Raw genomic sequence first — 24,369 nt, 5'->3', positions numbered from 1 at the left:
AGTTATTCAAGTATCATCGAGTCGCCTTGTAAGAACCTTGACAGAAAATATAGGGAGCCTTCTAGCATGTGCCTATCGTAGGATGCCAGACTGAAGGAGTCACTGGCGTATTTATAGGTAGGATAGGGACTGTTAGGCAAATATTTTAGCTCTAGAGACTTCTCCATAAATTATAATTGCCCTAGGGACTCCTAATAAAACTTGTTTCTTTCCATCAAAGAAATAACCATATATGCATAACTACAAAATATTATCTGATATATTATTTTCTTAGGGAGATAAGGTAAATAATTTATTACTTTATATGTTGGCCACACTAGAAGTCTCTAGAAAAGACTGTAAATTTCTAACATAAAAGACTTGATTCTATCAATAGAAAAGTACTTAACTAATATCAACTTTGTTTCCTGCAACATGAAAGGAAAGAACAGTCCGATTTTATTCTTTCTGAATTCTGAATAGAAAAAGCAGGTATTTTCTTAGAGAAATGAACAAAGTTCAACCGCGTAAAGGAAAAGACTTTACATCAACTAAGCTTCTGAGATTCCACATTCAAGATTCAAGAAAAATATCCCACAAGACTCTTGTCATCCATTTTGTCCAAAATGAGGACATTACAATATATGGTATTGGGCAGCCACCAAATACTCTTAATACGATGTGATATTGTCCGCTTTAGGCTTAGCTTGCACAATTTTTCCAGAAGGCCTCACTCCATTAAGAAATTCCTACACTTTTTATGTAGGCTCACAATCTTTTCAACTACCAATTTGTTCGCATATCCAACAATATCTCTCCCTCAAAATATGTTCCACGTGGCCCCTACCACGATCCATGGGTCTCTCCCTTGAACCAACTTCCACATGGCCCCAATTACCATGATCCACAGGTCAAATTTTCAGATTCACTGTGTGCCACCCATATAATTGTCAGAGTATTTATACCCACAACTGAAAGTGCAAGAGGGGGGGGGGGAGGGGGAGGGGGTGAATTGTAATTTTTCTTTTCTTTTACAAGGTAGTCGACTAACTTGCGTTCTAATCGACAGGACTTTCGATATGAGATGTAAACTAAATACATGAAAATAAACTGCAGAAAATAAATGACACATGATGTTTTATACTGGTTCAGATTCAGAATGAATCCTACGTCCAATCCCCTTAGGTTGCAAGGGTGTTCTCTATCAAGTATAAAGTTGCGTAGTACAGATGGGTTGGTATTGTTATACACCAATAACTTCGTCACTTTGTCTTTCCTCTCTTCTTGATACAATGCCTCACCAGTGATTTTTCTCTCTTTCTTCTCTTCCTCGTTACACAGCAAATCTATAGCAGACTACAATGCTTGTTTGAAGTAGAACAAAGAGATTAATATTGGTTCGATCAAAGTATATTCTTCCTTTGCACCTTTTGTAGTATATATAAGAGGGTTTGTCTCCATTCTTCACGGCGTGATAGTTCCATAGCTGAAAGGCAACCCAAGGAAGTTGATTCTCAGAATCAATCAAGATGATTTTCTTCCAAGAATAGAGTGGATTTTTTTCATTACTTCCTTGATTTCCTTTTCTTTGCAACCCGTTGAGATAGAATATTCTCTTGAGATCTTCTATAGTGATTGATTGATCTTCTATAGTGATTGATTGGTCTTCTATATCGATTGATTGATGCCTTCCATAAATAACTGAATCGAATATTTGTTTTCCATGAAGCTCTCAATCACAACATATTTACTCCTTGATTATTGCTTTTGGATCTTGACTCGCATGTTTGATTCCTTGATTCTTGCTTTCAAATCTTCTACTAGAATCTTTCCAATTCATGTGAATTCCTTCTTTGTGATTGGTTTTCTGCAATTAGAATTAAGCTATTGTCTATCATTAAAACATATATCTGACAATCTCTCCCTTTCTACTGATGACTAAAAACTTAATTCATTCTACTTCCCAAGTTCCCAGTTTATAGACTCCTCTTCCGTGGCTTTAGTAGGCTCCCCTCAACTTGTTATCAGGTACCTTGAGTCGACTCCCCCTTATTCAGATGCCCAGTAGTTGACTTTTGTTCAATTAGTCGACTGAACCTTACCCTGCAAGTTAGTGATATTCTATTCTCCCCCTTTGGCATCAATCAAAAGAGGGTTAAGAAAGTTTAAATACTAGCAGATTAGAATAGAAGATATTAAACTTAATTACAGTTATCCATAGAGTATCCAAAAGAAACATGCAAGCACAAAAATGATAATCCATAGATACTAAAAGAAATTGTCTAAACAACCAACACAAATCATCAACCAAGAAAATAGGTAAGGGTGTTACAGATAGCTTTTTTGGGGTGATTAAAGCTTGGTTCATTGTGGTTGAGATTCCATCGACACGATCACGAACTTCCTTGAAAGCTTTCACTACCTTTTCTGCGGTTTTCAGCACCATGACTCTTAGCTTGGACACGTCAGATCCTGTTTCCTTTGCAATTACATAGATATTGCCAACTGAGGTCCGGGTTACCAGAAGTAGCTCTTTGATGGTAGTCACCTTGTCATCAAGTGCAGCTATCTTTTCAAGCAACTCATGATTATTGATAGCAGTATGAGGAGTATCAACCTTTACCTTGGAACTGGGCGAATCACTTTGGCTTTAATTTTCTGCTTCATTATCCAAGTTCCATCCACAATAACATATCCCATGATAACGAATGCCATATTATTATAACACTTGGAAACAGATACATCGGGATAGTTTGAGAGGGGATATTGAAGGCCTCAAGGAGGTGAGTGATGACCATCACATAGGGTAGACTCAAAGGATATTCATCACATTCAATCATGAAATTTATTACCCAGGAGGACAGTTTCACTTTGTGCTTGGTGAGAAGATAGTAGACTAAAAAATTGTCCATTTGAGATAGTGTGGTATAGGAACCAGTTCTGCGAATAATGGTGGTAGCAAGAATGTGGCAAGAATACGGGTTTCAAAGTTAATATCACTGGATCCTAATTAATTTGGCAGGGGATCAGACAGGGAATCAGCAAGACATTGTTTGGCTTGTTCAAACGACACTTCAAAATCATCAGGTCAGGAGATTATAAACAGAGCAGAGTAACTAGAACTTTTATACTTAAACAAAGAATCAAAAGTAGAACAGTCTAGAATGATATGCTAACCTAGCACGAGTGACTCAATTTTATCAGAATTCTGGGGAAGATTTGCATAGAACATAGAGACTAGATCTTCATAGACTTTTGGAGGGGTTAGGGTAAAGGAAATTTCCCATCCTTGAAGCATGAAGAAATCTTTTATCATGTAGGCTAGGGCTTCCATCTGTTCCAAGTTGATGATTCTTCATGAGAATTTGAGTTTCCTTTGAAGGAGACAAACTTATATATGTTGGGAGAATCCCAATAATTCAATTCTGAGTCCAACTCATTATCCAAGTGTAACGGCCTAATTGGTTATTTTGAGCTCTAGCATGTCGTTCGGCTGTTGTAGACCTTGAGTAGATTTACTTCATATTTTATGACTTGTATGTGTGGTCAAAATTGAATTTCGGGAGGTTCGGGGTTGATTCGGATAGAAAATTCTCAATTTGGAAGCTTTAAGTTGGAAGAGTTGACCAAGGTTTGACTTTTGAGTAAACAACCTCAGAATCAGGATTTGAATGTTTCAATAGGTTTGTATGATGATTTAGGACTTGGGCATATGTTCGGGTTGAATATCGGGTGACCCGGAAGCATTTTGGTGTTTATTGTTGAAAGTTGGCAATCCAAAGGTTTTAGAATTTTCTAAGTTTTGTTTGAAGTAGACTTTGATGTTATCGATGTCCATTTGGGCTGAGCCTTGGAATAGGTTCATATTGTGATTTATGACTTGTACGTAAAGTTTGGTGTCATTCTGGAATGTTTAAGTGTAATTCAGACGCTCGTAAAGTTTGAAAGTAGTTTGGTGTGATTTGAGGCCTCGAGTAGGTTTATGTTATATTTTGAAATTTTGGTTGACTGCTCAACGCAAAAAATTGCTCTTCGCGAACGTGAAGGTATCCCACGAAGGCAAAGAGCAAAACTCGCCTGGGCAGTATTTTAAATGGGCAGACCGAGTATTTTAGTATTTTGAGCATATTTTGAATTCTAGAGTTCCGTTAGAGGTAATTTTAGCGGCGTTGTTTTGGTCCAAACAAGGGGGTAAATATCTAAGCTTTTTTTTTTGATGTTTTTCCATGATTATATTTGTTGGTTATCATTTTTATCCGTATTTAGATTGTAGAAATTGGGGTTTTGAGCCCCAAAGTTATGAGATGGTAAAAACTTGATTTGAGGTTCCACTCATCAACGAAATTGGATGCTTTTTGAAATGTATACTGTATAATTATGGGCAATATTTATTTTCGATAATTTTCGGAATGCGGACGCGTGAGCTCGGGGGTTGACTTTGTTAACTTTTCTTGAGGAGTTCGGAATTTATTTGTAATTATTAAATTACGAGTATTGGAGTATATTTTAATTGGTTTGCACGTTGTTTGATTAGTTTCAGATCTTTGGCACCGGTTTGAGGTGTTAGAAAGGCGTTGAAGCCGATTATCGGATTTCGAAGTAAGGTAAGTCTCCTATCTAACCTTGTGAAGTGGAAATTACCGCATAGGTGTTATATTTATTATATGCTACATGTTGTGGGAGCTACGCACGTATGAGGTGATGAGTGTCCGTGCATATGCTAGAAGTCCTGATTATGTCCGGGTAGACTTAAACTCATGCCGTGCTTTAATTGTATTATTTGTGTTATTCTTGCACGTACAATTGCTTTAGTTTGCATTATGACCTAAGACTAGACTCGTGTAAAGTAATGGACTCGTTATTTTAGATACTTGACAAGCTACTTGTTCAGTTGTAAAAATTGTACTTCCCTTACTGATTTCTTCTGCATTGTATGTATCCATTGAAAAGTTTTCTTGAATTTCATAACTCATACGTATATGCGTGATTGGGGTCAAAGACCCGTAAAAGCTTCATATTCTAATGGTATCGGGACATTCGCCTCGGCAACTTCATAAAATACTCTAATGGGATCGGGCCGTTCGCCTCAGCAAGATATTGTACCACATTCTAATGGGATCGGTTCGCCTCGGTAGTATCATGTAACACACTCTTTTGGGATCAGGCTGTTCGCATCGGTAGTATCATGTAACACATTCTTATGGGATCAGGTCATTCGCCTCGGCAGTATTAGGTAACACACTCTTACGGGATCAGGTCGTTTGCCTCGGCAATATCATGTAACACACTCATATTGGATCGGGCCACTTGCCTTTGCATGATATTGTAATACACTCTTATAAGATTAGGCTGTTCACCTTGGCAGTATTATGTAACACACTCTTATAGGGTTGGGTCGTTTAACACACTCTTATAGGATCGGGCTATTCCCCTTGACGTGATATTGTAATACACTCTTATGGGATAAGACCGTTCGCCTCGGCAGAATCGTGCGAAATTCATGATAAGGAATCCGCATACTCATGAATATTTTGATTGAGATGTGACCGTTGAGTGGGTATTGACCATTAAGTAGTCCATTTGAGAAAGTATCCAATAATTGAGGAATTGTGTTCATTGTTCAGCTGTAGACTGTATTATTTGCCTATATCTATACTCATTGTTTACTTACCATATTTCATACTTGTCTACTTTATTATATTTGATTTACTGGACCACTAGTAAGTGTTAATGTTGACCCCTCGTTACTATTTTTCTGGGGTTAGGCTAGATACTTATTGGGTACGCTTTGATTTACGTACTCATGCTACACTTCTGCACTTATTGTGCAGGTAAATATTTCTAGTGTTCTTTTGGGCGCAAAGGCGCAGCTATCGCGGGGACTTTACGGTGAGCTGCATCCCATGCTGTGATCCGCAGCATACAGAGTCTCCATCATAATTATTTATATTATCCTGTATATCTTGTATTTCAGACAGATGTTTGTATTTTTATTGAATTTCCTAGTAGATGCTCATGCATTTGTGACACCGGAATTTGGGGTGTTCAAGAATTTATTTATGGATTGTTTTACATTGACACTCTTTTACTTTATATTTTAATTAGAATGTACATATCTATTATTTTTAAATGCATCGATCTCTCTGTCTAATAATGTTTATGATTTTAAAAATAATAAAATGAATAATTAAGTTGGTAGTTCACCGTTGGCTTGCCTAACTGCAACGTTAGGTGCCATCACGGCCTATACTAGATTTTAGGTCGTGACAACTTGGTATCAGAGCTCTAGGTTCATTTGGGTCTCACGAGTCATGAGCAAGTCTAGTAGAGTCTTGCGGATCGATACGGAGACGTTTGTACTTATCTTCGAGAGACTACAAGGTTGTTAGGAGCACTTCCCTTCTTGATTCCTCATCGTGCAAGTTGGTTCCATTGAAGTTTATGCCTTCATTTCCTTCCTACTCATTCTTATACGATGTTGAGCGCTTGTTATTAATTGGGCATCAAGGAGTTGTATAGGTACTGCAGATGTGGTGCATGATGTTTCTCCTTGCGTATTCAAGTAGGCTATTATCATCACCTTGTGGAGGAGCGTTCTGCCATTTCAGCCCAGTGTTGGTGTTACCTACTATCGAGATTTGATATTTCCAAAATTAGTGGAATTTTTGTTAATATTGTGGTGTCGCCGTCCTTGATTGAATGCATTGAGGCTTATTGGCATGTTGGTCTTTGTTTGTTAGCCTTTGGGCACTTCATTGTGAGATGCAACCTAAGAGGAAGTTATCAAAGATGGTTGTGTATTGCGACTTCAGGATCGAATCGGCGCTTCCAGTGTTGGTGGTTCGAGGAAGATTATCTCTGAGGTGGTTTCAATGCTTAGGAATTTTTAATGTGACGAGAAGGGCTTGATTGGAATTTAGGAAAAAGTGAAGTGTTCGATCATTGTTTTGGATGCAATACGGTTTCGAGTTTCAAACATAGTGTTGGACCTTCTATGATGTTAATGAATGAAAGGATTATTACAGATGGCGGATAAGTGTGGACCTAAGGAGGTTAGTCAATTTCATCATGGATGCAACTATATCAATGACGTTGGTGGAGGTCGATACAAAGTTAAACAAGTGGGCTATTTCCTGTGAGCCGGTTAGCGGTTGCGCGATTTTGATGAGGTTCCTACGAAGAGTTCTACTTTCTTCCCAACATGGGATAGATGTACTGTGAGGTAAGCTTGGATCGCTTGAAGAAGATGGTACGATGGTTAGGAGGTCGAGTGTATGATTGTGGCGGATAATTAGGGATGTGTTATGATTAGACCAACAAGAACATATGAGAAATTTGGCTGAGCAATGGTGTGGGATCATGGTAACTGGGAAGAAGAGGTCGTTGTGGAGTCCGAATCTATGTGGTTGTAGTGTAAAGCTAAGTAGGGGAGCCCATCATCTATGAGCGAGTCACGTGGTTATGTGCCTGTGTAGTGTCTGGTTATCTGTGCATTGGTGGATTAGTTATGACCAAGAGGACAAGGAATTTTGGATAAAGAATTTGACGTGTATGTGTTACATTCCGCCTTATTAATTCAGGTGCAGGTGTTGGGGATGACTCAAAATTTATACTTCATGTGGATGTGATAGGCAAGGAAAAGAATTTATGTGGTTGCTTTCTTGAAAGTGTTAATGTTCTATCAGAGCACGAGAGATTGGTTACATATTCGGGACCAGATCAGATTGGGTGATTGTCAACAATGGTTCTAGTGGGTACAAGAATTAAAGTGGGGTGTTTAAAGATTTTTGGGTTCGTTATGTGGCTGAAGACTGGGTTTTGCAGCAGAGTGTGAAGAATACTTGGGAAATTTCTATGTTATCATCGGGTCTACGGTACCGTGTTAGAGTAAATTGGAAGGAGTAGAGTTAGTTAGTAATGGTTTGAATCAACGTGGTTGTGGAAATGATCGGTTCCTTCGGTTTGTTAAGCTATAAACGTGATTCACGGCTGTATGTGCGGGCTTGACAGCCATCATAATTTGATTGATTTTGAGGTATTTGATTTGGATGGTGTTGTTACGTGTAAATATATCCGGGAAGAGTTACAGCAACTTAGACTTCGACTTGAAGGTTGCATTTTCTGCGGTTATGGGAATTTAGTTGCGTGTTGCAATTGTTCTTCTAAGATGAGTGGAGTGAAATGGGTTCTAGCCGATGAAGTGTTTATTCTACTAGTGGTTCAGGGGTTATGATGAAATTCTTAAACTCGCATAGCATCATGATAGGTGCAGTGACCGGTAGGGAAATGGGAAGTTGAGGATGAAGGTTGCGGTTCGGTTTTGACAAGAAATCACAAAATTGGAGGAGCAGGGGAAGATTTCAGATGATCAGAGTATGCTGGTACTATTTTTGGGCAGCTTGAGTATGGTCTGTTTTGTGGAAGAAGTGTTGGGTATTGAAATACGAATGCTTGACTAGTACTATGGAAATGGCATGGTCAATGGCCATTAATGTTTAGATGTTTTCTACCTGGTACGAAAGGTTGTGGGAGTATATTCCATGGGAAGATCATACAGGTGCGACATGATAGTCATTCGATTGTTAGAGATTGAAATCAGATATGAGGATTTTGGTACTGTCGCCAATGGGAGAGGTGATGACTGAGAGGCGCTCGATTCCCTTGGTTGTGGACTGTGGGAGTTTTTTTCATATTTGACGGTTGCTCTTAAGTCATGGATTGGGTCATTATAGATCCTTGAAAGGTTATTAGCCCAGTATGGGATGATCGGAATCGGCTTGAGGTCCGCTTGTAGATCTAATGTGAATGTATGCCCTATATCAGGTCGAGTGTTGTGAGACGACATGATTATTTTCACGTGTGTTGTGGTCCTGTGTAGCTTGTCAATTATTGCACCTTAGTCGTGCTTGAGTTTTGTAGTGCATGGCGCTATCCTCTCCCCAGGGTCGTATTTAAGCACTTGGCGTGCTTATGGTCGATATTCGGGCATTTTATAGGTATGAGCATTATGGCTCGATTGGCATTTCCTTATTGATTATTATGTGCGGATCGGGTGGCATGCCGCCACAAGTATGTTGTTTGGATCGGGTTGCACGCTGCAACGGTAATATGTGTAGATCGGGTTGCATGCCACAACAGTGAGATGTTAAGTACGGTTCCCTATAATTATTTTTGGGTTCGTTACGTGGACTGAGTAGTTCTTTGCCAGAGTTTGTTCTTCCTTATGTGTCATGTCTGAGTTGTAGCTTGTTGGGTCATTGATTGTGTCATATGAGATTTAATCAGTGTTTGAGGTGGCTTATTACCTGAGCATCTTGTACTCGGTGAGATGTGGTTATTGGACCTGAAAATCAGTGCGATCAGATTTATGTAAGGTATATTAAATAGGATATGTCACTATTTATTTCAGAATGAGGCAAGGGATCTTGTCAAGCAGAGTGACTCGAGTAGGTGCACGGGGTGTTAAACAATGATTTTGGACAACTCTAGAACGGTTCTTAGCACATTTGAGGACGGACGTATGTTTAAGTGGGGGATAATGTAACAACTCGTCTGGTCGTTTTAATCTTGAGAATGTCGTTCTGTTATTTTAGACCTTGAGTATCTTCACTCATGTTTTATGACTTGTACGTGTGGTCGAAATTAAATTTCGGGAGGTTCGGGGTTGATTCGGATGGAAAATTCTCAATTCGGAAGCTTTAAGTTGGAAGAGTTGACCAAGGTTTGACTTTTGAGTAAACAACCTCGGAATCAGGATTTGAAGGTTTCAATAGGTTCGTATATTGTTTTGAAACTTGGGCGTATGTTTGGGTTGAGTATCGCGTGGTCCGGGTGCATTTCAATACTTATTGTGGAAAGTTAGGAATTCAAAGGTTTTAGAATATTCTAAGTTTGGTTTGAAGTGGACTTTGGTGTTATCGATGTCCGTTTGGGGTTCTGAGCCTTGGAATAGGTTTGTATCATGTTTAATGACTTGTACATAAAGTTTGGCGTCATTCAGGAATGTTTAAGTGTAATTCGGATGCGTTCGTCAAAGTTTGAGTGTTTGAAAGTTAGAAGGAGGATTTGATCGTCGATTCATGGTTTTGATGTTTTTTGGTGTTATTTGAGGCCTCGAGTAGGTTCTTTTTTTTTTTGGGACTAGTTTGTGTAATTGGACAGGGTTCCAGGGGCCTCGGGTGTGTTTTGGATATGCTTGGGTTGTATCACGCTCTTATTTCATGTTTCAATGTCGTTTCTTTGGACATAAAGGGTACCATATTGAGCAAAGGACATTTTATTTGTGATTGGAATGAAACATTAGATCCGTATCATAATTATGGAACCATAGCAACAAGAGTCGTCGAAGTCTGAGGTCGTATGAGAGAGTTATGCCCATTTCCGTGTCGGGAAAGATAGATGGTTTCTGGTGCAGACTTTGTTCTTCGCGAACGCAAGGGAGGTTAGGTCCCGCGAATGCGAAGAAGGAAATTTGGGTTGACCGGTCAGGGCGATAAATTGCTCTTCGCGAACGCGAAGGTGTCCCGCGAAGGACAAGAACAAAAATCGCCTCGGTAATGTTTTAAATGGGCAGATCGAGCATTTTAGTATTATGAGCATATCTTGAGTTTGAGAGCTCCGTTTGAGGTGATTTTAGCGGCGTTATTCTCGTCCGAATAAGGGGGTATATATATGAGATTTATTTTGATATTTTTTCATGATTATTTTCGTTGGTTATTATTTTTATACGTGTTTAGATTGTAGAAATTGGGATTTTGAGCCACAAAGTTAAGAGATGGTAAATCCTTGATTTGAGGGTCAATTGATGAACAAAATTGGATGATTTTCGGAAATATACTATATAATTTATGGGTAATAATTATTTTTGATAATTTTTGAAATCCAGACGCGTGGGCCCAGGGGTTGACTTTGTTGACTTTTGAAGTATTGGAGTATATTTTGATTAGTTTGCATGTTGTTTGATTAGTTTTGGGTCGTTTGGCATCGGTTTGAGGTGTTAGAAAGGTGTGGAAGCCGGTTATCGGATTTCGGAGCGAGGTAAGTCTCATGTCTAACCTTGTGAGGGGAAAATTACCGCATAGGTGTTATATTTGTTATGTGCTACATGTTATGGGAGCTACGGACGTATGAGGTGACGAGTGTCCGTGTGTATGGTAGAAGTCCTGATTATGTCCGGGTAGACTTAGACTCACGCCGTACTTTAATTGTATTATTTGCGTTATTCTTGCACATATAATTGCTTTAGTTTGCATTATGATCTGAGACTAGACTCGCGTAAAGTAATGGACTCGCTATTTTAGATACTTGACAAGCTACTTGTTCAGCCGTAGAAATTGTACTTCCCTTACTGATTTCTTCCGCATTGTGTGTATCCATCGGAGAGTTTTCTTGAATTTCATAACTCACACGTATATGTGTGAGTGGGTCAAAGACCCGTAAAAGCTTCATATTCTAATGGGATCGGGTCGTTCGCCTCGACAACTTCATGAAATACTCTTAAGGGATCGGGTTGTTCGCCTTGGCAACTTCATGAAAAACTCTTATGGGATCGGGTTGTTCGCCTCGGCAGTATCATGAAACACACTCTTATGGGATCGGGCCGTTTGCCTCAGCAGAATTTTTTAACACACTCTTATGGGATAAGGCCGTTCGCCTCGGCATTATCATGTATCAAATTCTTATGGGATCGGGTCGTTCACCTCGGCATTTCTATGAAACACTCTTATAGGATCGGGTAGCTCGCCTCGGCAGAATCGTGCGAAATTCATGATAAGGAGTCCGCATACTCATGCATATTTTGATTGAGATATGACCGTTGAGTGGGTATTGACCATTAAGTAGTCCATTTGAGGAAGTATCCAATAATTGAGGAATTGTGTTCATTGTTCAGATGTAGACTGTGGTATTTGCCTATATTTGTACTCATTGTTTACTTACCATATTTCATACTTGTCTACTTTATTATATTTTATTTACTGGACCACTAGTAAGTGTCAATATTGACCCCTCGTTACTACTTCTCCGGGGTTAGGCTAGATACTTACTGGGTACGCGTTGATTTACGTACTCATGCTACACATCTACACTTATTGTGCAGGTATATATTTCTGGTGGTCTTTTAGGCGCAAAGGCGCAGCTATCGCGGGGACTTTATAGTGAGCTGCATCCTATATTACGATCCACAGCATATGGAGTCTCCATCATAATTATTTATATTATCTTGTCTATCTTTTATTCTAGACAGATGTTGTATTTTTATTGAATTTCCTAGTAGATGCTTGCACTTGTGACACCGAGTTTTGGCGGTGTTCTAGAATTTGTTTATGGATTATTTTATATTGATACACTTTTACTTCATATTTTAATTCGAATGTACGTATCTACGATTTTTAAATGCATTGATATCTCTATCTAATAAGGTTTGTGATTTTAAAAAGAATAAAATAAATAATTAAGTTGATAGTTCATCGTTGGCTTGTGTAACAGCGACGTTGGGCGCTATCAGGACCTATACTAAATTTTGGGTCATGACACCTATTCTATCTTCACCTTCTTTGGAGTGAACGCTTCTACTCTTTCCATGGGTCACTTTCCTAGTGCCTTTTCTGTTCGAGCATTATCAGAAAGGTTTTTTTGAGACGAAGTAAAACCTTCAGAGTGGTTAGAGCCAATAGTGACTTGTTCTGACAGTTGAGAAGGGGGTTTCCCTTTGGATCGGGTGCTTTTGCGAGTGGAAACAGAGAAATTTTTTGAAGTTTTAGCCATTAGAGAGTTTGAGTGAAGGTTGCACAGAGAAGACTCAAAGAAGAGGCGGACTTATAGAGATGGAGGAAAGAGTGAAGAGACTGGACTGGATCAACGTGACTGATGGGGCAGAGAAAGGGAACAGACACGACTAATTGGTTCAGTTTCCATCTCAATAAACCAAAGGCGGAAAGAAGTGCTAAAAACGGAGGCGCTTAATTAATGAAGCATGCAGTGATAATGAAGTACACGAACAAAAGATTTTTTACCAAAATTATTAAAACACGCAATTTTTAAAAAGTACCAAAATTTCAATGCCTTATTTTGAAAAAGTAGTAATGCCAAGTATATCCCTAAGGGGTTGAAACTTGTCCTCTAGCAAAGGCTTAGTAAAAATATTAGCTAATTGATTTTCAGTGCTAACAAACGATAATTCAATGTTACTCTTAGAACATGGTCTCTAATGAAATGATGCTTGATATCTATATGCTTTGCTCTAGAATGATGCAATGAATTGTTTGAAAGACAAATGGCACTAACATTATCACAGAAAATTTTAACAGGCTTAAAAGAAAGATCACAGTCACTTAGCTTATGGGCCATCCAAAGTAGTTGGCCATAGAATTGTCCAATGGAAATGTATTCGACTTCAGTTGTAGATAATGCAACTGATCTATGTTTCTTACTAATCCGGGAAATAAGCAGTTTTTCGCGTAGTTGACAAGTTCCACTTGTGCTTTTCCAGTCGTCTTTATCTCCTACAAGATCTGCGTCTGAAAAACCTTCAAGCTTAAAATTATTAAGATGTGGATAACATAATTCATGATTTTCAATACAAATAAAATATCAGATAATTCGTTTCACGACTTTTAATTGTGACTCGTTGGGAGCTTCTTGGAACCTGGCACATCTGTACACACTAAACATTATGTTAGGATGACTAGCAATTAAATAAAGTATAGATCCAATCGTTCCACGATATTTTGATTCATCCAATGGTTTTCCTTCCCCATCTTTGTTAAGAGATGTAGCTGGACTCACGGGAGTCCCAAGTGCCTTGGCATTGCTCATTTCGAATTTCTGTATCAGCTCCTTCGTGTACTTTGTCTGACTTATAAAGATTCCTTCATTTAATTACTAAATTTGAAGTCTAAAGAAGAAAGTCAATTCTCCCATCGTGCTCATTTCAAACTCATTTTGCATGAGATGTGAGAATTCCTTGCATAGAACAGGGTTAGCACTTCCAAATATAATATTATCAACATAGATTTAAATAATGAGATTTTCCGAAGATGACTTTTGATGAAGAGGGTAATATCAATCTTACCTCTTGAGAATCCATGATTGAAAACAAATGAGCTTAGTCTTTCATACCAAGCTTTAAGTACTTTTGTTTAGCCCATAGAGGGCCTTAGTCAACTTAAATACATGATAAGGAAGTTGTGAGTTTTCAAAGCCAGGAGGTTGTTTAACATAAACCACCTCATCAATGAAGCCATTTAAAAATGCACTTTTAACATCCATTTGAAATAATTTAAAACCTTTCAAAGAAGCATATGCTAGTAAAATATGAATTTATTCTATTCGTGCTACCAGAGTAAATGTTTCATCATAGTCGACTCCTTCATGTTGAGAGTAGTCCTGAGCGACTAGCCTTGCTTTATTCCGGATAACTTTACCTTTTTCATTCAGTTTGTTTCTGAATACCCAATTGGTTTCTATGATTTCTGCATTTGTTGGTTTGGGCACCAATGTCCAATCTTGATTTTTGTCAAACTGGTCAAGTTCTTCTTGCATAGCCTGTACCCAACTAGAGTATTTCAAAACTTCATCAACTTTCTTTGGCTCTATTTGGGATATGAGTGCAATGTTAGCCTTTTTATTTAGAGATCCTCTTGTTTTCTTTCCATCAGTTGGATTTCCAATGATAAACTTCTACGGATATTCTAGTTCACTTCTCCATTCGTTTGGTACTACTTCAGTACGTTGAGTAGTTGACTCATTTTGAGTTGATCATGCTCACTGGTGTCTTTAGTAGTCGACTGTGGGATTTCAGTTGCACTCAAAGAAGATTCTTTTGAAATCATTTGTTCATTGATCTTTGGTTGATTATGACTCTCTTCATCACCTGCAACATCTTTTTTCTCTGCCATAGAGTTATTATCATCAAAAATAAAATGAGCTGATTCTTCTAACATAAAGTATGCTTATTATAGATTCTAAAGATCTACTATTATTTGAGTAACCGAGAAATATAACTTCATCAATTTTTGGGTCAAACTTACCAAGATTATCCTTACTATTATTGTGGACAAAAAATTTGCTTCCAAAGAAATGAAAGTATCCAATGTTGGGTTTCTTACCTTTCCATAGTTCATCTGGAGTCTCCTTTAAAATAGGCCAGATTAAGCACCTGTTGAGAATGTGACATGTTGTACTAACTGTTTCTGCCCAGAAGTAATTTGGTAGGGAATGTTCTAATATTATGGTTCTTGCCATATCTTGCAAAGTTCTGTTTTTGCGTTCAACCACTCCATTTTGCTATGGTGACCTTGGTGCTGAGAAATTACGAGGGTATCCTTGATCATTGAAGAATTCCTCAAATGCTCTGCTTTCAAATTCTCCTCCATGATCACTTTGAATAGTTGAGATAAGGTACCCCTTTTCTCTATCTATCTTTTTAGAGAAAATCTCAAAGTTCTATAGAGCTTCATCTTTGTGAGCCAGAAATATTACCTAGGTAAAACGTGTGTAGTCATCCACAATAACAAAAGCATACCCTTTTCCTCCTATACTAGCAGTTCTAGTTGGTCCAAACAAGTTCATATGCAGTAGTTGAAGTGGCTTGCTAGTGGAAACAATATCCCTGGGTTTGAAAGAGTTTATAGTTTGCTTACCAAGCTGACATACATCACATACATGGTTTCTAGAATAGTTTAGCTTAGGAAGACCAATGACCAAATCATATTTAGAGAGTTTTTCAATCAAATGCATGCGAGCATGACTAAGCTTTTTGTGCCAAAGCCAGGGATCATCAGTAATGGATGCAAGATACATATGAATTTCCAAATTATCAATGCAATAAAAAATATAGACATTTCCATACCTCTTTCCTGGAAGAATGATTTTACTTGATTCATCTTCAATAGCACAACCAATTTTCTTGAATTTCGCTTCATATCCGAAATCACACAGTTGATTGATACTTAGTAGATTGTAATTTAGTCCATCTACAAGATTATCTTCAGTGATATCACAGTTGTTATTAAAGAAAATAGTTCTGGTACCGACAATTTTGCCTTTTGAATCATCACTAAACTTAACGTTTCCTCTATTGATTTTGGTAACTTCCTTGAAGAGATTTTTGCCGCCCGTCATGTAACTGGAACATGCACTGTCGAGATACCATTTACCTTTTTGACTTTTCATGTGGTGTTCCTTCAAAGAATGCTTATTACCTTCTTTTAGGTACCCAAGCTTTCTTGGGTCCTTATTGGTTAGTTTTACCAGGATCAGTGCTTTGTTTTGGTTTCCAAATCCATCCGGAGACATTTGATTTACGAAATCTACAAAAGGAATATTTATGTCCAGCCCTATTACAGTAATGACATACAAGGATTGATCTAGACTTTGACATTCCACTAGTGTTAATACTTGTGGACTCTATTCTGGCATGCCCATTTTCCAGTTGACTTGTAAGTCACTTGGTTGGACTTGACAGAACTGTGACTGATGAACTTGCGCATGCCATTAAGTTGCGCTTGCAATTCCTGAACCTTATCTTGAAGTACATCTCTTTCGATCTCACATACTTCAAGTTTGAGTTCCTAGTCCTTCTTTTTCCAACTGAGTCTCTTTAATTCATTTAGCAATTTTGAGACTCTTTTAGGGTAAGATCAAGCAATTCATTACATCTATCACAGTGATAGGGTCTTACCTTACTTGTTCCACCTCGTGCCATGAAGTAATTTTTCAATGTCTTCTTTACAGTCATCGTCTGGTGTATCTTCATCAGTCCAGCAATTAAAGTATTTGTTCATATCATTTTCCAAAGTCATCATGAAACATAGATTTTCTATTTCTTCATGTTCTGAACTATCTTTATCACTCCAGCTTCCAAAAGATTTATTTTTATTGAACCCTCTGGAGACTTTCATTTTAAGATCTGGGCATTCAGCTTGAACATGGCCATACCTTCCATATTCAAAGCATTTTCCATCATTTTTGTATTGTTCATTGTATTGCCTGGTTCGTCTAGATGACATCCTTTCCTTCTTTGTGTTTCTGTATCTTCTCATAAATCAATTCATATTTCTTGACACCATCATCAGGATCATTTTTAGGACCTTCAGTTGTATTTTTGAAAGCAATTATTTTCTTCTTTTCCTCTTGGCGAGTTTTCTTGAGATGGGTTTTTTCTCAAATACTATAAGATCTCCTCGTAGTTCATCTTATGAAAGTTTGTCTAGATCATGAGATTCGAGTGCAATTATTTTGTCTAGATATTCTCGTAGTTCATATTATGAAAGTTTGTCTAGATCTTGAGATTCCAGTGCAACTACTTTGTCTGCCATATAGTAGGCAAACTTCTCAGGATTTTTCGAATTTGATCACCACTTGAATAGAGTTTACCAAACTCTTTTAGATCACCAATGATTTTGCTGAATCTTGAAAATATCTTCTCAATGGACTCTCCTTCTTTCATCTGGAAAAGTTCATAATCGTGAACCAACAGATTTATCTGGGTTTCTTTCACTTTGTTGGTACCTTCATAGGTAACTTCCAGTTTGTCCCATATTTCCTTGGCGGTATCACAACTTAAAATTTTCTCATGCTCTTCTCCACTAATGGCATTATAAAGCAAGTTTCGTGAAGTAGCATTAACTTGAACAACGGTCATTTGCTCGTCTGTGTATTCATCTATATCTTTAGGGTTGGCGAGTGGTTGAGCTGCTACTGGTAGTGGATAATTTTCCTTTTTGATAACGCGCCATACTTTGACATCATAGGACTTTGCATAAATTTTCATGCGCACTTTCTAGTGAGAAAAGTGTTGTCCATTGAAATATTGGCCTGACTTATGACGTTTCCTCTTGACAGATTTCTCCAATAGTTACTTGATTTGCCATGATCTTTTCTCACAAGTTGTTAAGCAAAAATGTGAGACCCACTCTGATACCAATTGAAAGTGCAAGAGGAGGGGGTGAATTGTAATTTTTCTTTTCTTTTACAAGGTAGTCGACTAATTTGCGTTCTAGTCGACTGAACTTTTGATATGAGATGCAAACTAAACACAGAAAAATAAACTACAGAAAATAAATGACACTGGATGTTTTATACTGGTTCGAATTCAAACTACGTCCAGTCCCTTTGGGTTGCAAGGGTGTTTTCTTTCAAGTATGAAGTTTCTTAGCACATATGGGTTGGTGTTGTTATACATCAACATTTTCGTCGCATTGTTCTTTCCTCTCTTCTTGATACAATGCCTCACCAGTAATATTTCTCTCTTTCTTCTCTTCCTAGTTACACAACAAATCTATAGTAGACTACAATGCTTGTTTGAAGTAGAACAAAGAGATTGATATTGGTTCGACCAAAGTATATTCTTCCTTTGCACCTTTTGCAGTATATATAAGAGGGTTTGTCTTCATTCTTCACGGCGTGAAAGCTTCATGGCTGAAAGGCAATCCAAGGGAGTTGATTCTCAGAATCAATCAAGATGATTTTCTTCCAAGAATAGAATGGACTTTCTTTTCATTGCTTCCTTGATTTCCTTTTCTTTGCAAGCCATTGAGATAGAATATTCTCTGTGTTATGCGTGATTGAATATTCTCTGTGATGCGTGATTGAATATTCTCTGTAGATCTTTTATACTAATTGATTGATCTTATGTATTGATTGATTGGTTTTCTATACCTATTGATTGATGCCTTCAGTAAATAACTGAATCGAATATCTGTTTTCCATGAAGCTCGCAATCAAAGCATTTTTACTCCTTGATTCTTGCTTCTGGATCTTTACTCACACGTTTGACTCATTGATTATCGCTTTCAGATCTTCCACTAGAATCTTTCCAATTGTTGTGAATTCCTTCTTTGGGATTGGTTTCCTACAATAAAAATTAAGTTATTGTCTATCATTAAAATATATATCTAACAACAACTAGCTTCTTCTATGCGTCTCTAAGCTCGTAAGGGTAAGGAAACTGAGCCTCGCACTATTACTCTACGAAATTCCACGTGGCCTACTACCACGATCCATGGGTCTCTCCCTCGGATCAAGTCTACGTGGTCTATTACCACGATCCAGGAATCAATTTTCGAGATTCATCGCGTGCCACACACATTATCAAAGTATTTATGGCAGGCGAAGCCCGCAACAAGTTTTTTTTGTCTGTCTCTAAGCTCATAACGGTAAGAAAAACGAGCCCCGCGCACTGTTAATCTGGCATCTCCATACTCGTCCCGCCAAACCTGAGCTCTGATACCAGTTGTTAGGCTAAAATAACTCGCAAATACTCTTAATATGGTGTGATATTGTCCGATTTGGGCTAAGCCTGCATGATTCTTTCAAAAGGCCTCACTCCATTAAGAGATTCCTACATCTTTTATATAGGCTCCTAATCTTTCCAGCTGCCAATGTGGGGTCTTGTTCGCACACCTAACAATATCTTTGCCTCGAACTAAGTTCCACATGACCCACTACCATGAGCCACGGGTTTCCCCCTCAAACCAATTTCTACGTGACCCCAATTTTCACGTTCCACGGGTCAATTTCCGAGTTTCACTATATGCCACCCACATTGTTATAGTATTTATGGTAAGCGAAGCCCACAACTAGCTTCTTCTATGTGTCTCTAAGCTCGTAAGGGTAAGAAAATCGAGCCTCACAATGTCACTCTACTAAGTTTCACGTGGCCCACTACCATTATCCATGGGTCCCCCTCCCCCCTCACCTCGAACCAAGTTCCACGTGGCCGCTTATCACGATTCACTGGTCAATTTTTGAAATTTATTGTGTGCCACCCATATTTTCAGAGTATTTATGGCAAGTGAAACCCGCAACTAGCTTCTTATGCATGTCTCTAAGCTCGTAAGGCTAAGAAAATTGAGCCTCGCATCATCACTCTGCTATCGCCATACTCGTCTCGCCGAACCTGGGCTTTGATACGAGTTGTTGGGCTAAAATAACCCGCAAATACTATTAATATAGTATGAATTATTGGTCATGGGCCATGCTCACACTCACTCCATTAAGAGATTCCTACACCTTATATGTAAACTCTTAATCTTTTCATTACCAATGTGTGACTTTGTTCGCACACCTAAAATATGGGTCTTTGACAAACAAAATAACTGTAGCGACTTGTATCTACCTCAACAACAAAGATTGACTTAAATATACCTAATCAAGACTTTAGAAAATCTATGAAAATTTAAAAGGAAAAAGTCAAATTCAGAAGCTTTTGTGGAAAACTGAATAAAGTACAGCGAAAACCCCAAAAGTTCATCACTGTAACGACCCGGCCGGTCGTTTTGAGAAATTACATCTGATTCGGCTGTTTAATTTCATGAGTAGATTCACATAGTGTATTATGACTTGCATGCATCATCGGCTCTGGTTTTTGAGTGGTTGGAAATGATTTTAAGGGGTGACTTTTATTTAAGAAGCTCGAAGTTGAAAGAATTGACCAATTTTGACTTTTTGAGTATTTGACCTCGGATCGGAAATTTGATGGTTTCGATAGGTTTGTATGGTGATTTTTTACTTGGGCATATGTCCGTATTTGCATTTGGATGTTTCTAGAAGGTTTCGGCACCATTTGGCGGAAGTTGGCAATTTAAAGGTTTAGAAGTTTTCTAAGTTTGACCATAGTTTGACTTTAAGGGTATCGGGTTCAGATTTTAGTTTCGAGACTTAGAATTGGTCTGTTTCATCATTTGGAACTTGCCTGTAAAATTTGATGTCGTTTGGAGTTGATTTGATGTGGTTCTGATGCGTGGTTGCAATTCTAGAAGCACTTGAAAATCATTGTGATTTTCATGCATTTTGTCATGCGATTCGTGATTCTAGAGGTTATTTTGATGTTTTGATCACGCGAGCGAGTTCGTGTTATATTTTTGGATTGGTGTGGGTGTTTGGTTTGGAGCCTCTGGGGCTCGGGTGAGTTTCGGATTAGTTTCGAATTGATTTTTGTTCAATTTTTGAGTGTTGGTGCCGGTTCCATCGCATTCGCGAAGTAGTGATCGCATTTGCAAAACTGGGTTGCTGGGGAGGGGTTTGCATTTGCAAAGATATACCTCGCATTTGCGAGTGTTGGCTGTTCACTTTTGCGAAGATGTCTGTCGCTTTTGCGATGACAGCTGTGTTCGCATTTGTGATGTGTTTGGTCGCAAATGCGACTTTAGCATAGATTCCCCTGGTTCTCTTTTGCGATGTAATGTTCGCTTTTGCGGGGTTCGTATTTGCGAACCCCATATCGCAAATGCGACATCTGCAACTTGCTTATAGTTGAGTACTCCGAGACTTAGCTTTATTTTATCATGATTTGAACCCTAGCCTCGATGAGAGGCAATTTTGTGGAGGGATTTTCATACCAAACTATTGGGTAAGTGACTCTAATCAATTTTTTATTATATTTCATGATTATACGTTATATTTAACATCAAATTCATGAGAATCTTAGGGGAAAATTTGGAGATTTTGTTAAAGTTCTGAAAAATAAAATTTTGAGATTTGAGAGTCAAATTGGATTCAGATTTGGAAACAAAATACATATATAGACCCGTGGGGCTATAGGTAGTCAAGACCTACTCTTGGATCCGGGTTTTTATGGGGAAGGCTCGATGTTGACTTTTGTTGACTTTTGAAAATTGTATAAAGATCATAGCTTTGTTAATTGAAATTGTGTTCTCTTGCATTGTTTGATGTATTTAAGTCGTCTTTGGCTAGATTGAGCCGAGCGGAGGAAACTTTGTAAATGAAAAGCTAATTTGAGTATTGATTTGGACAAATTTAGGTAAGTATCTTGCCTAACCTTGTGTGGGGAAACTACCCCTTAGGATTTGGGTTAATTGTGCTATTTGTGTTTTGTGAAAGTCTTTACGCGAGGTAACGAGTGGGTACATGGCCTATATGTGGTATTTGATTGGCTTCGAGTATCTAGACACTTTCCATGCCTTTAATTGAAGTGTCATAACATGTAATATCTTTCATCGTTAATCTACTCCTACATGCTCTACTTGACGTTGTTAGCACTTATTCGTCCTCTTACTTGTTATTTTACTCTTATATACTTAGTTGAAGTTGTTTCCTTCCTTATTGTCTTGTGACCTCTTGATTGTTGAGTTCCTTCCATGACCCCGTGCTTATCTGCTACGTGCCCTAACTATTGTACTTGCACACCTTAGTTGCCACATGTTTCACTTGCCCTGTTATTTTGTAATAATTATTGCACTCCTCTGATTATTACGTGATTCCTTTATTGTCATATACTCATACCCTATGATTGTAGAAATTCTTATACATTGAGTTATTGGCTTGTTGTTGTTAATCTAAATTGCTTGTGGATCGAGTTGCACGTCGCAACGGGTGGAATAAAGGAGGATTATGATTTTGATAAATGATAATACAGTGGGATCGTGTGATATGGTGAAATAACGGAGGGTTTAATATTTATACGGTGGGATCGGGTTGCGCGCCGCAACGAATTTTATATGTCATTCGATATTGATATGGCGAAATAAGGGAAGATTGTGTTTGAACGGTGCGGTCGGGTTACGTGCTGCATCGGATTGTGTGTGTGTTGTATTCATTGTTGTATTGTATTACTTTCAATATGTGTCATATGAGATTCTGAGGACTGATATTTTTAGATTTACTGATTTCGAGGATTGAATTATTTTCATTAGTTTACTGCTCTGCCTCCATTTTCTGTTTTTCTTTTCTATTATTATTATTATTATTATTATTTTGGTGAATTAATTTTTAAGATGAATTTACTACGCGAAGTTACTATCTCATACCCTGTTGAGTTGTTGATAACATAACAGTTTTAAATGAAGGAATTTGGGCATGCTTTCCTTATGTGACTCTTAAGTTAAACTTGCCGTTTCATTCGGTACTTTACTATTCTTAATAGTTGTCATATTTCACTTTAATTGATTTCTCAACTTAAACTCCTTAATCTGTCGGATGCTTGTACTTTACTTAAAAATCGTTATTATGTTTTAACTTAATAAATTCTATATAAAATTCGGTAGCTTATCCGATGCTATGTTATTTTCTTCACCCAAATGATTTCTAAAACAAACTAATTTTCTCATTGATTTCTCACTTGATTCAAAAACTGCAATTATACTTTATTGTATATAAATAGATCCCTCGAATATTTCTATTAGCGTTTGACACGATTACTATGTATATGGTAGCATGTGGATTTTACCGTGCGAAAGTAATTTAGAAAATGTGGGCACAAGGTGCCATGTGTGTAAGGTTTGGAAGTGTGACTTATGATCTGAGATTAAGAGAAGTGGTACCTGGGGTAATTCTTGTTGAAATTCATGCATTAAGAATGATTTGATTGATTGAGTTGTTATCGATTTCCCTTACTTGAATACATTCATATTTTATTTGTACCCCGACTATGTTATTGCTTAATTACTTGGTTGTTTCTTGTTGCCATTCGTGCTGCCATTATTTTCACCGTTGATTGTAATTTGAAATCCTTCTGCTATTAACCTTATATTGATGTTTTTTCCTTATTAGCTTTATGTTATATCTTGCACAAGTTTACATGTCTGGTAGGTGTATTGAACTGGCCTCGTCACTACTCTACCAAGGTTAGGTTTGATACTTACTGGGTACATGTAAGGCCCCGTAAAAGTTTGCAAAAGAAAAAATATAATGTTAATAATGTTTCGTGGTGCCGAATTGGTTTTACGTATTGTGTATTATAGAAATTCATCGCAGCGAGCTTGCTAGACGCGGTTCGGACTTTTTGAGTTGAACAATGTATCGAAAAGTAAAAAAAATATTTGGCAGTGTTATGCGTTTCTGCGTCCATTATGCGACCGCAGAATCACTCTGCGGACCGCATAATGACCGCAAAGTGAGACAGTAAATTGGGACAGTTTGGATGAAATTTTTGCGGTCAACTATACGACCGCATAACTGTTCTGCGGTTCATTATGTGACCGCAGAATAGGTATGCGGGCCGCATAGTGACCACGGATACAGACAAGTTTTTGACTGTTTTGGTCATCAATTATTCGACCGATATGCGGTCCGCATATCGATTATGCAATCGCAGACCTTGTTTCGGAGCTTCATTTTTGGGGTTTTTAAACCCGACCCTATTTCGTTAAATCACATTCCATGGACCATTTTGAGCATATTTTCTGATACTTTTAGAGTGACAGAGAGGGTCCTAGAGAGAGAAGTGATCTTCATAAAGTTGTTCTTCAATTCTCACTTAAATCTTGAAGATTATCAAGAGAGGCACCTAGGTCTTCTTCCTAAGAGGTAAGATTCTATCACCCAAACGCTTAATTTCAAAATGTAACTAGAATGGGCCATTAATAAGGTAATTCATGGGGATGGGAATGCTTACCTTGCGTTCATGTATCCTTGTAGTATATGGGAAGC

General features: G+C 37.9%; 1 protein-coding gene across 1 annotated transcript; it reads right to left on the bottom strand.

Moving 5' to 3' along the window:
- Positions 1 to 17,281: 17,281 nt before the first annotated feature.
- On the bottom strand, positions 17,282 to 17,752 carry LOC142172423 (uncharacterized). Its single transcript, XM_075236034.1, has one exon. It carries the CDS (start codon positions 17,750 to 17,752, stop codon positions 17,282 to 17,284), a length of 471 nt encoding a protein of 156 aa, XP_075092135.1.
- Between the last annotated feature and the right edge of the window lie 6,617 nt (positions 17,753 to 24,369).

The sequence above is a fragment of the Nicotiana tabacum genome, chromosome 18 (genome assembly GCF_000715075.1).
Source record: "Nicotiana tabacum cultivar K326 chromosome 18, ASM71507v2, whole genome shotgun sequence".
Taxonomy (NCBI): domain Eukaryota; kingdom Viridiplantae; phylum Streptophyta; class Magnoliopsida; order Solanales; family Solanaceae; genus Nicotiana; species Nicotiana tabacum.
This window is presented reverse-complemented; position numbering and strand designations above follow the sequence as displayed.

Bases quoted from the DNA above. Each gene is read 5' to 3' on its own strand.
- LOC142172423 (XM_075236034.1), bottom strand. From the start codon at position 17,752: ATGAAAATTTATGCAAAGTCCTATGATGTCAAAGTATGGCGCGTTATC.